This window comes from Typopeltis vanoorti, chromosome 4 (genome assembly GCF_054136105.1).
Source record: "Typopeltis vanoorti isolate ZY-2024b chromosome 4, IOZ_Tvanoo_1.0, whole genome shotgun sequence".
In the NCBI taxonomy this organism is placed as follows: domain Eukaryota; kingdom Metazoa; phylum Arthropoda; class Arachnida; order Uropygi; family Thelyphonidae; genus Typopeltis; species Typopeltis vanoorti.
In genome coordinates this window covers 42102576-42115462 of record NC_143552.1, presented here as the reverse complement: position 1 = coordinate 42115462, position 12887 = coordinate 42102576, and the positions used below count along the sequence as shown (strand labels likewise).

At 34.4% G+C, this 12887-nt stretch overlaps 1 protein-coding gene across 2 annotated transcripts in view; it reads right to left on the bottom strand.

Annotated features, from left to right (window-relative positions):
* The window catches only part of LOC150107256 (heme A synthase COX15), a 159849-nt gene that overhangs the window by 76852 nt on the left and 70110 nt on the right, over positions 1 to 12887 (bottom strand). For both annotated transcript variants that reach the window (XM_090391762.1, XM_090391761.1), the window contains exon 7: positions 796 to 877. In XM_090391762.1, coding sequence (XP_090247888.1) covers positions 796 to 877 — 82 coding nt within the window. The remainder of the gene's footprint in view (positions 1 to 795; positions 878 to 12887) is intronic.

The following is a 12887-nucleotide window of genomic DNA, read 5'->3' as shown; positions in this document are numbered from 1 at the left end:
AGGGTGCACCACGAGAAGGTGAGGATTGGACATTAGGTCAGAAGCCCTGGTCGGTTCTCCACATTCCTTTAAAAGGCAATGTGGAGGTCTCCTCTCAGTTATACAGCTTTGACCCTTTATACTTGGATAAAGGTTTAAACCAAGAAAATAATATCTTGGCATCTTTAATTTATAGTATAACCAAGTATATTTAATAATAAGATGTAACACCTTTTGGCTACTCGTATATGAAAATATGACTTCTGCATTACTTCAACCTCTGATTGGTATCACCTCTGATTCTGAATCCCACTGATGAGACCTCAATAAAGATTGAAACTGGTCTGGGTAGTAATCCTTCCCATAATGTATAGCATTATACATGTCTGTAAGAATATATGCTTTGCATTATGGGATACTAAGGCAAGTGATGTGAAGTCATTAGCTTGTATATATGAGTTGCCCAGTTCTAAAAATACTTCAGGTGCAAACTTTGTTTGCTTACACTTGGATAAAGGATAAAACCTATCTAGAAAATTCCTCCTGTCAGATGAAATTCAAACTTAGATCTCTTTCCCAGGAATTAATAAAGGATAAGTAAAATAATGATAATGCTATTATAATTACTGAGAGAGTTAAATTCAAAAGGATGATATATCAATATGTCCTATTTAAATTACTCTTCTTAATTTGCATATAAATTATAGCACATTTTAGTTCAAAGTAAGCACATATTCATCTATCCACATGAATATTATGTGTTAAGAATGTTACAAAAGCAAATGTTTTTATCAAGTCAATTATAAAGTATCTTACCAGAAAAAGCTGTCAAAAATATTAAGGATTTTGCCCCATGAGAAAATTTCCAAAAGGTTCTCATTTTAGGAGTAAAAGAAGTCTGCAACAAATTCAATTTTTGAAATATACAATTCCGATAATAAATTCTATTGTAAATAAAACAAATACTCAAGTTTTGCCTAAAATGATGTTAGTAAAATTTATGTATTACTTTCTATATCATTTCCAATATTCATCTTAAAAAGTGAATATTACCTTATAATTATTAATGAACATACATATGTGTATAAACTGCTGTAAATTTTCTCTTTTGATCTTCTCTGACATAAAATTTTCATCCTCAAATCAAATTCACAGTTGAATTAGAAAGAAAGAGGTCTTTGACTTCTGTGTATGTGTGTGTGTCATTAAACCATACATACGGAGAAGTCAAAAAGAAACAATTTTAATTCAATTAGTTTTGTGAAAAAACTTTGTTTCACTTCATAAGGAAATAGCATGAATAAATTAAAAAAAAAATACCAGCAAAAGTAATAACAGTTAGCATTTCTAGTGAAGAATATTTGAAAATGTTTAAACAATAGCAAACATACACTTGCCATTATGCTAACTGTTGGTTCATGGGTTGCTGTATGTTGCTGGTAGTTACAAGTTAGTCATGATGGATTAAGGAAGACTGAGGATGATTTTACATTTGATGTAAAATCATCCTTTGTTTTTTGTTACACTGTAGAGGATACTTCATTATTTCATATTTCAGCTGATTCATTGAATGCTCTTGAGTAGAAGGAGAAATCAATATTGGACATTTCAGTTTCTTGCCATTCTATTAGATGCTCTTTGTATCTGTTGTATGTGTGCTGCCAGTCCTGATTTGTGCTTTCTTCCATTTTCAAGGTCCTTGATGTGTTCCAATTGGTGTATCTTCCCAGATCTGCCAGTTAGTTCTATGTAGTGTAACCCACAACTGCAACTGATCTTGTGACAGATGATTTGGTTCAGGAGGGTTTAGATGATTAGAGATTTTGATTGGGGAGATAATTTATGGGAGAATTCATTGCTATTTAATAGTCTTGGTTTATTATTATTATTATTTTTTTTTTTGCTAATGTTCTGTTGTAGCCATTTTTTGGAAGGACAGATTTAATAAGATACTGTAGCTCTTCATTTCTTTTATCTATATTCATGGAAACTCTGTAGGCTCTATCAACATAAGGAATGGATGATGCCTATTTTTCATGCTGGGTGATGATGAGAGGTTCTGTATAGATAATGTCCTGTGTTAGCTGGTTTTCCTGTAGACCAAGAAGATGAGTGTGTTTGACTCTGATATCTCAAGTAGTGTATCTAAAAATAGTAAAGAACTATTTCTTTCTAATTCAACTGTGAATTTGATTTGAGAATGAATGTTGTTCAGGAAGGTAACAAAATCTTCTAATTGTGTAGAGGAACCATATCAGATGATAAAATTATCGACATATCTTCACCAAATTTTTGGTTGTGTTCCTTGATACTGGAGGCCTATTTTTTCGAGACACTTATATCTACCAGCAGTATATAACAACCACAAACCAGCGGCCATCGTAACAGCAAATGCATACTTTCCATTGTTTACATTTTGTCAAATATTCTTCACAAGAAATGTTAACTGTTATTACTTTGCTTGTAGCTTTTTTAATTTATTTGTGCTATTTCCTGGTGAAGTGAAACAAAGTTTTTTCATGAAACAGTTGAATTAAAACATAGTTTCTTTTTGACTTCTCTGTGTGTGGTTTAATATTGGAAAATAGTGATTCTAATATACATTATATTATATAATATTGATGACAATAAGATACAAACTCATGGTGAGTTTTTGTGCAAGAATAAATTTGAAAAACTCAGAATAAAATAAAAACCGTTCCTCAATAGATTAACATTTCTATTAAGGTGTAGAGACAATGGTATCTTCCCTTGTTTTTTTGAAATTGCGCTGGCAGTAGAATTACTTAAAGAACATAATGTGCACACAAGATATGAGCTTTCAAAAACAAACAGCCAAGCATACAGATTTATCTTTTCTCTCCACAAACATTTAGAATAACTCAGACAGACTTTCATATGAAAAATCAGAATGCATTAGTACTGTAAGTCAAGAAAGAATGAAGAATCTTCCAAACCTTATCAATGAAAGAAAACAACCATAATGATAGATTACCACTCAATAAAATAGTTATCAAGTCCTCAAAAAAGTTATCCTGAAATGAACATCCTTTTCTGTGGTTTGAATTTTGTGATCTCCTAAAGTAAGATTCCTAAATTAGATATCATTGCAAATGTGGAAAATAGCCTCCAAAGAATACCAAAACCACCTAAAAATAATATCACAAAAGTAGAATTAAAGGACTTAAAGAACATTAAAAAGGACAAAAATATTGTAATATTGAAAACTGACAAAGGCAACTCAACAGTTATTTTGAACTTTATAAAATACATGGAACACAGAATACATCAAGACGAATTTCATTGCATGGTGCATGATCCCACCTCCCCACTTATTGGAGGCCTGAAACAGTTTGAAAAAGTTCCATGTTTAGTCTCTAGAGCAGGGTTTATATATATAAGGGTTTTATATAGAGCAGGGTTACACACACACACACACACACACACTAGGGGGGTGTCCCCCTAGCACCTACGCCCCCCCCCCCATGTTCCGGACTGGTAGGCCAATTCTCCTTGAATTCTGATGACTCGAATTTTGAAGACTCGACACTCAGGGGCAGCCACCGAGTTTCAAAAAATGTGACATAAAAAGGCTTATCATTATATATATATATATATATAGAGAGAGAGAGATGTCCATTTTTACCAGTGAATGAACAAATTTAGTCTAAAGTTATCATGGGATTAAAAAGCTAGCACATTCTGAGTTCAGATAAAATGTGAATTATTTAATTGTCTTTTTAGACCTTCAAAGGAATTTTTGTCGTTAAAGTTTCAGAAAGTAAGTTGTATATTTATTTCTTCATTTTTTTTGTATGTATCATAGAATTATTAAACTGTTTGCATATTTTATATATGGGAACATAGACTCAAATTTACTCAATTACCGCAGAAGTTCAAGATTTAATTTAAAAATAGAAGAGAATTATCACAGCAATACACATATGCTGCTTGGAAAGAAGTCAACAGACACCCCCATGGGCAAGGTGCATAATGCCATGTAATAAGTCACATTTGTAGCTTGTATAAATTGGAGAAATATGATGCTCCAAGTCAGTGCAACTGTGTCTGGATGAAATGGCTGCAAGAAGAGAAATGGAGTTTATTGAGGCATTATGATAGGCTGCCATGTTGCAGGCCTATGTGTTTGGCAAATTGTTGACAAATTGGGCCATCCCAGGTTAATAATCAGTGATACCATACTGAGATGGAAGCACAGGGAGTCAACTGCAAGTGCTACCCACAGTGGACAACACACCACCACACTCACCGAATGTGACTCTAGGATGCTACAAAGGACAATATGTAAAAACCACCATTCATCGGCCACCATGTTGAATGCAGAGTTCCGGGAATGTACTGAAACACAAATCTGCACAAAAACATTCAGAACAGATGCTCAAAACATGGGTTTCCATGGTAAGAGCACAATATGCAAGTCTCACATTACCCAAACCAACATGGAGCATTGTCTTCAGTAGTGCATGTACAGTGGGACATGGAAGCTTGGAAAGCTGAGTTATGGAGCAACAAATCATGCTATACCCTCTACCGAGCAGATGGACGGGTATGGGTGTGGCAGATATCCATTGAACGTCTCTCACATTAGAGTTATGAGTGCGTAATCCCAACTATGAAATTTGAAGGTGGCAGTCTGATGGTACAGTCCTGTTTTTCCTGGTTTAGTCTCAGATCTCTGTTTGTGAACATTCTGAAGAATACAGCGTTTCCTAGTTTATGATGTTTCTATGGTACTGACCATTTGTCTCTTTCAGCAAGACAATGCTCAGTGTCATGAGACTGCTGTTATAACTGCATGGTTTGTGGACACTAATGTTGCCACACATGAATGGCCTAATTTCAACCCTATTGAACATCATCATTATGAACTGGAGCATAGGGTGAGATCAAGGGACATTCACCCCACAACAGTCCAGGACATCATTACATACCTACAGGAAGAATGGTCCAAAATTCTCATTGATCACTATCGTAAGCTTGTGGAAAGTATGCTCATTAGGATTGCTACAGTCATCACAGCAAAAGGAGGTCTTACATCTTATTAAGGTGGGTGCCATGACTGTTTGTTCCTCATACTGTGGTGTCCATTGACTTCTTTCCAAGCAGTGTATATCTAGGATCAAACTTGTGTGCTGAGGTTTTAGTATAGAAGTCTGATATGAGTTGCAGCTGATAGAGCAACTATCACAGCCAAGAGACAAATATACACGTACATATATGTATATAAAGTTTTTATAATGATGCATGTTTGTGTGTGTGTGTAACTTATTTACAGAGTGCTATGTCCACAAGACAAATAGTCTTGATCACCATTTAGGTGTCTCGTCCACTTGTAAAATTACAGTACATTAGTACAATGGGCAGGCTAAGGATTTTATCATCATCATTTTTTTTTTCTTTTTAAAGCAAGGCAGTGGTCTCATACCAAGAGATGAAATTCAACTGCCATCTAAAGATAATTACAAACATCCATTCCCATAGCAGGATTTGAACCCACATTCTGTTGACTAGAGGAGGTGCATTAACCACTCAGCCAACCAGCCAGCATGATGATGATATGTCCTACTGTTTTGTTATTATCTGCCAACAAGTATGTGCAGCCTTTTTTAATAACAAAAAATAATAATGAAGACCCATTTGGAAGATGCAGATAATGTGTCAAGGAAATACAAACAGTTTTTATTCTTTTTGCTATACATTTTTTTTGGGTATTAGAATGCTAGCTGAATGTACACACTACAAATGCATCTAATAATGTGCCTAGATCATTAGTAAACATCAACACAGTGCAGCCAGAATGGTATTTTGAATGTAGAATGTAAAAATGGTCTAAGCACTGGTACCATCTAGCTATACATTTTTTCCTTCCATATGAAATAACCAACACAAACAGTGAATTTAAACAGCTGAAAACGAGGGATGATACTTTAAATAAGTCTCACCCCCCCCTCTCTCTCTCGTCATTTCCTTTGTACACCATAAAAAAGACAAGGAATGTGTAGCTAATCATGATGTCTGAAACTCTGAGAATGAGATGTTCTGAACTAGCTTTAAAAGGACTGGGTTTCTATTTTTAAGGAGAGGATGATGATTTAGTTAATGGCATGCCAAATTGGTAAGTGAAACTGTCAATCCTATCTGCTTCCTGTATGAAGGAATGAATTAGATTTGAGAATTTTGAAGATCCTGTATATCTGGGGTAGTTTTTATATTAAGCTTTTATCATGTAAATAAAATTCTTTATAGCAAGATGGAACATTTCCAGTAATTTATATATTTTTCTTTCATGTACTAGCAAAATCATTATTTATGATCTGGTTAGTGGCATGTCCTTTTAAATATATTTTCCTGTTTAGTCTACTTATTCATTATGACAGAATTTGTTTTTATCTGTCCTAATTATAAATATTTTGTTATATACATTTTTAAGATGAGCTGCTTTTTTGTTTGAAGAAATAATGACTTTATAGAGTTTACCTGTGTAAGGAACTATGGGTGGGAAATTGTAGATTTCATATTCAACAATCACCATAATTTCTTATTTAGGAAGTCTGAGTGTAATGTCAAAGTTTTGATCTCAAGTGGGGAAAATGACTGCTTCTGTTAGTAGCAATGACACAATGAATTTATTAACAAGCAATCACAAGCTTTCAAGCTTTGGGCTATTGGAGGCTTTTGAATTTATGAATGTGATAATTGTTTATTCTTTCTTTTAAGATTATATGGTAGTCAGCATTCATTGTTAAGAATTTATGAAGATAAAAAACCATTTTTTTGAGAAATTACTTTACTTATAATTAATGTTCATCATTATAAGTAAAATAATTACTTGAACATGTGTGCTTTTTGTCTCCATAAATTCTTTACAATGAGTGATAACTGTTTACTTTATCAAATCAACTTTTCTCTGAAGCTACAAGTCCAGCTGGCAATAATAGTTGCCAGAGTGATTAACATAACCACTTTTTTAAATAACGAAACCTGTGGTGCGTTCATAATTAGAAGAAACACACGTATAAACCACAGTGAAAATTATTTAATTGTAAATTTCATCCTAAGATACTTAGGATGAAATATTTACAATTAAATAATTTTCACTGTGGTTTATACGTGTGTTTCTTCTAATTAATTAACATAACCACTCTCTCCAACCACCAGGATACAGATATGAATCCTTCCATTGGCAGAAATGCTTGTGTTCGCTTTAGGTAGGAGATCAATCCACTGCTAGTTTCTGGGTTTATTAAATAAATAAATAAAAATTTATTTATTGGGGTGCTTAAGGGTCAAAGCTGTATAACTGAGAGGAGACCTCCACATAGCCTTTAAAGGAATGCGGAGAACCGACCAGGGCTTCTGACCTAATGTCCAATCCTCACCTACTCGTGGTGCACCCTGTTGGGTATCTACTTTCATTCTGAACGAACGAGGATGGGCTGGCAATTTGGGATTTAGCCGACCAAATTGTATTCTTATTGGTTAAACCAAAATAAAAAATGATGGTACAACATGACAAAATTTCATGCCGGCTGGGGCGTCGCCCGGTTAAACAAGGCCCCCGTTGTTTTCACCAGGGAACCAGGGCGAACAGTGAAAAGTCAGCTACTGGAACAAATCTGAAAACAAACCCCAACTCAACATCACCAGAGTTAAAGATCGGTACTATCAACGTAAGAAGCCTGAATGGCAAAGAAATGGAGCTAGCTGAGGAATTAGATAAGTACCAGATCGACATAATAGGGGTGACTGAAACAAAAAAGACCAAAACTGGTGAGATCTTTCTGAGCAATAAATACAAAATGTTATATTCAGGCAATGACAATCAAGGAAAAGAAGGAGTAGCCATAGTATTCAACACAAAATACGAGGCTAATCTTCTTGAATGGCAGTCAGTCTCAAGTAGAGTAATGTGGGCAAATATGAGAATGGGGAACTGGACAATGAGACTTATTTGTGCCTATGGTCCCACAGAAGGTTCTACTAAGGTAGAAGTGGAGGAATTTTTTGAGGCTTTAGAAAAAGCAACTGACACAATGAAAAAGGAAAAGTTGGTCCTTGTTGGGGATCTAAATAGTAGAGTAGGAAATGATTGTGAGACATACAAAAATATTTTGGGAAAATTTGGAGAAAAGAGCAAAGCTAATAATAATGGCAAATATCTGTTGGATTTCTGCTCAGGACATGGACTGGTTATTACTAACACCATGTTCCAACATAAAAATGTGCACAAATTCACATGGAGAGAAGAGGCTAGGAATAAGAAAAGTCTCATTGACTATGTTATTGTTGATAGTGATGTTTTCTCCCTGGTGCAGGACACCAGAGTGTACAGAGGATTTGAAATTGGAAGTGATCACTATTTAGTCTTGAGCAGGATAAAATTGAATTTCATATTGAAAAGAATAACATGTAAGAAAGTTTTAAAGCGAATAAAAGTTGAGCAGCTCTCAGATGTAAACTGTAGACTAAAATACAGAAATATTATTGAAAAGAAAATGAAAGAGTTTGAGAACAGGAATCAAACCTTGGAGATTCAGTGGCAAACTCTGAAGTAAACATTGATTGATTCTGCCAGAGAGGCATGTGGTGAGGTTGTGTGCAAGGATAAAAAAATCAGAACTCCCTGGTGGACACAGGAAGTTAAAGAGGCAGTGAAGGAAAAGAAGAAAGCATATCAAAAGTTCCTGGCAAATAAGTCAGCTTTTCCTCTTACAGAATACAGAGACAAATGTAAGAAAGCTAAACAGTGTGTAAAACTAGCTAAACAAAAGTCATGGGAGGACTTTGGCAAGAATATAGAAAATAAATATCAAGAAGGTGGCAAAATATTCTGGAGGTTGTTGAAGAAGCTTAGGAATGGAGAAAAGAGTGCTGTAAAAGGAATTAGAGATGATAAAGGTGAAATGAAAACAGGAGAAAAAGATATCCTTGAAGTATGGAGTAATTACTTTGAAAAACTGCTAAATGAAACAAGCAGTGATGACAGCACAGTGATAAAAAACACTGACCAGGCATGCAGTCAGGAATACATATCCATACTTGAAGTAGAAAAAGCCATCAAAGGCTTGAAATGTGGAAAGGCAGCAGGAATAGATGATATTCGACCAGAAATGCTGAAGTATGGTGGTATAAGAGTCTTACAGTGGCTGCACTGCATAGTTCAGAAAGCCTGGACAGAGGGACGAATTCCCGATGATTGGAGTAGAGCTCTCATAGTACCCATATATAAAAAGAGAAATAAAACTGAATGTGAGAATTACAGAGGTATTTCCTTACTGAGTGTTCCTGGCAAGATCTATGCAAGTATACTTGAGAAACGGTTGAGAAGAATTGTGGAAGAAAAGCTTGGTGAAGAACAAGCTGGATTCAGGCCAAATAGAGGCTGTCAGGATCAGATCTTCACTTTACGACAAATAGTCGAGAAAGCATGGGAATATAACAAAGATTTGTATTTAAGTTTTGTCGATTTGGAAAAGGCATATGACAATACGCTGCAGTTATATGGTGTCAATGGGGCATTATATCAAGCAATACTTAGTCTTTATTTGAGTTGTGAGTCAGTAGTTCGAATTGAAGGAAGTACAGGAAGATGGTTTAATGTTAAATCTGGTGTGAGACAAGGATGTACATTATCCCCTCTGTTATTCATTATCTATATTGATCACATTATGAAGGAATGTGGTATTAAACCTGATATCGAAATTGGAGATGTTAATGTCAGCTCTTTGCTTTATGCGGATGATGTTATACTTCTAAATAAATCCGCTACAAGTCTGCAAAATTCTCTTACTAAATTGAATAGCTGTTGTAATAGATATGGTATGAAGGTCAGCAATAAAAAGACAAAGACAATGAAAATAGGCAGATTCATTGAAAATGTCAACTGTGTTGTGAATGGAGAACCTGTGGAACAAGTAAAACATTTCAGCTACTTAGGCACAATTTTTACTGAAGATGGTAAACTAAATATAGATATAGACAACAGAATCAGCAAAGCTGGTATGGTGGGAAGTCAATTGAATAAATTCATATGGAATAAGAAAGAAATTAGTCGGAACACTAAATTAGCTGTATACAAGACTGTGTTGAAACCAATTTTAACTTATGGATCTGAGAGCTGGGTCAGAAGTAAAACACTTGACCAAAGACTAGAGACCGCAGATATGAGAGTCCTGAGAAAGATTAGAGGCGTGAACAGATGGCATCAATGGCAATATCATATTAAAAATGAGGATATTAGGAAAGAACTTGACATTGTCAGCATCCAGGAATACGTTAGCAGAGCTAATCTCAGATGGTATGGTCACTTAAATAGAATGGGAGAGGAAAGATTAGCAAAACAAGTGTTCTCTGCCAGGTTGGCAGCAAAACGACCCAGTGGAAGACCAAGATATAGGTGGATTGATACGGTACAAAGTGCCTTAGACAATAGAAATATAAGATCTGATAATGTTGGAGTCTTGACAAGTAACAGACTGATTTGGAGGAAAATTGTAGATAGGAAGTTTGTAATGATGTAATTTTTTCATGTAGTACTGTCATATCCTGTACACCCCTTGAGGGTACGTGGCAGGAATTTGATGATGATGATGATGATAAATAAAAATTAAAAAATAAATAAAATTAAAAAATTCTTAGGAGATCCAGAATAATATTGCACTATAAGTTCAAACTTTTTGTGGACAGGAATAACAAAACAAAGTATTATTAATTTTGGAGCACTCCTTACCACACAAATCAAAACATGTATGCAAATGACTAAAAAAAAACCGCTTCCTGGTTCAGAGTACCTAGCAAGATGAAATTTTACTACTGCAATTTTTAAAAACTTGTGTCATTATAACCTTAATTATACACACATATTCACAAGAATATAGTAATTTTATTACTGCAAATATTTCAACAAGAAACTAACTGGTCATCATCAGTGCATCAACATAATCACAAGGAGAAGCTATAACAAAGAATGTAAATCCTATTTACAGAGCTGAGCCACATGCTGGATGCCATCTAGTGAGTGGTTACAATAAAATAACATTACAATTAAGGCCCAAATTTAAATTAAGTGATTTTAAATAAAATTTAATTTAATTAGATAATGAAATGACAAGGCATTTCATTATCTAATTTTAAAAAATTATTGAATTAAATTTTAAAAAATAGTAATCGTAGCAAATAAAATAAACAGAAAAAATAAATAAAATTTTACTACTGCAAACCACCCAAATATATTTTCTCTAATCCAATATCTATCTTTGGCAATCCACTGCTAAAGCTATTTATTTAAATGACAATATACTCCAAAAAATAATTCTAATACATTTTTAATTTTACCAATAATGGCTACAATCCTAAAAAAAAAAATAAACAGATTGTACTCCTGTCTAATACAAACCAGCTCCGTGAACACAGATGGATTACAGTCATGAATACGTTCCAGCCAGAGTTATATGCCTGTCCTGAGCCCAGAGGGAGCAATGGCAAACTACCCTGCAACAAAAAATTTCACCAGGAACACTTTATGGGCAGTGCCTACAGCTAAAGTCACCCTAGGGTCAAAAATGACTGAAAGGGAAAAACCACCACCACCTCTGTCTAGCAGTAGACAAACTAAAAGAGTTATTGCATCATCCAAAACAATAATAGTTCTTATACTGAATGAGTATCTGGAAAAACTGAAATAACAAAATACTGTAAACTAATACTGAAACTAGCTTCCCTCATCTACTCTCCAAAGATTAAATTCACCTATTAGCGCCCAGAATATACAAGATACATCGCTAGTAAAAACTCCCTTAGTATGGACATTCTGGCATAGCTCCAACAAAATGGAGAAAAGACTATCGAAATTATAAGTTATGAACCAATAGAGACAATATGGATTGGCAGGCTATGTGCTTGACACTCTATGGAGTAAAGTGGAGAAAAACTGTTATCCTAAAAAGACTTGGCTTTAACCATGCTACCGACCAGGATGTGTATATATATGTCTAAGTTACCATGGATGCGAAGTGCATATTAAAATTGTAATTCCATTCATATTACATTGAAATATATGATGGATACAAAGCATATGAGAATGCGTATCTGATCCATAATGGCCAGTAAGGTGGTTAATAGTGATGGGTTATTCTGAGGGTCTGCCTATGCTTTACAGAACTCTCCTAATCTACAAATATGGATTAAAAAACTTCCACATATCTGGGAGACAGTATTTCTATATTTAAATCAAAAAATCATCTCAGGCTTCTCAGAAGGCACAGTCAAATTATTTGAATGTTTGCTTTATGTGTTCCTATTCAAATTACTCTGTTTACTTTGCTATCTTTATACCTGAAAATACTTTGGTTGCTGTTAGGCAAAATACTGGATTAAAATATTCAAACTTTTTACTCTTGCGTTGTTAATGAACCATTAAAAAATCATTTATAACCAACACAAATCTAAATAAGCATATGAACTGTGCATCATAAACAAGCAATTCAATATTCCTAAGATATACTTCTTTTATATGTTCATTACATACACATACACACACAATTTGGCACACACAACAGGTTACAGAGCTCATAGCACCCTAGTGCCACATGCAGTCAAGAGTTAAAGAGGTTATATTTTCTTGAAAGACAGAAGTTGTAGTTGAGGAACCTATTGTGAGGAAGGTTGTTTCAGAGAATGCAAGCAAATTAAATAAAAGAAAAGGAGAAATAGATTCAAAGAAATAGGATGTTGAACAATCACTTTTCGTATTTTAACAAGCTTAGTGGAAAGCGGAGGAATAATGGATATCAAATCAGAGAAACAACAATTATGGAAGTATCCATAAAAAAAAAGCAGCTGAAAGACAGACGGTGCTTGAAGTGAATTAGTGAGAAGAGGAATCATCA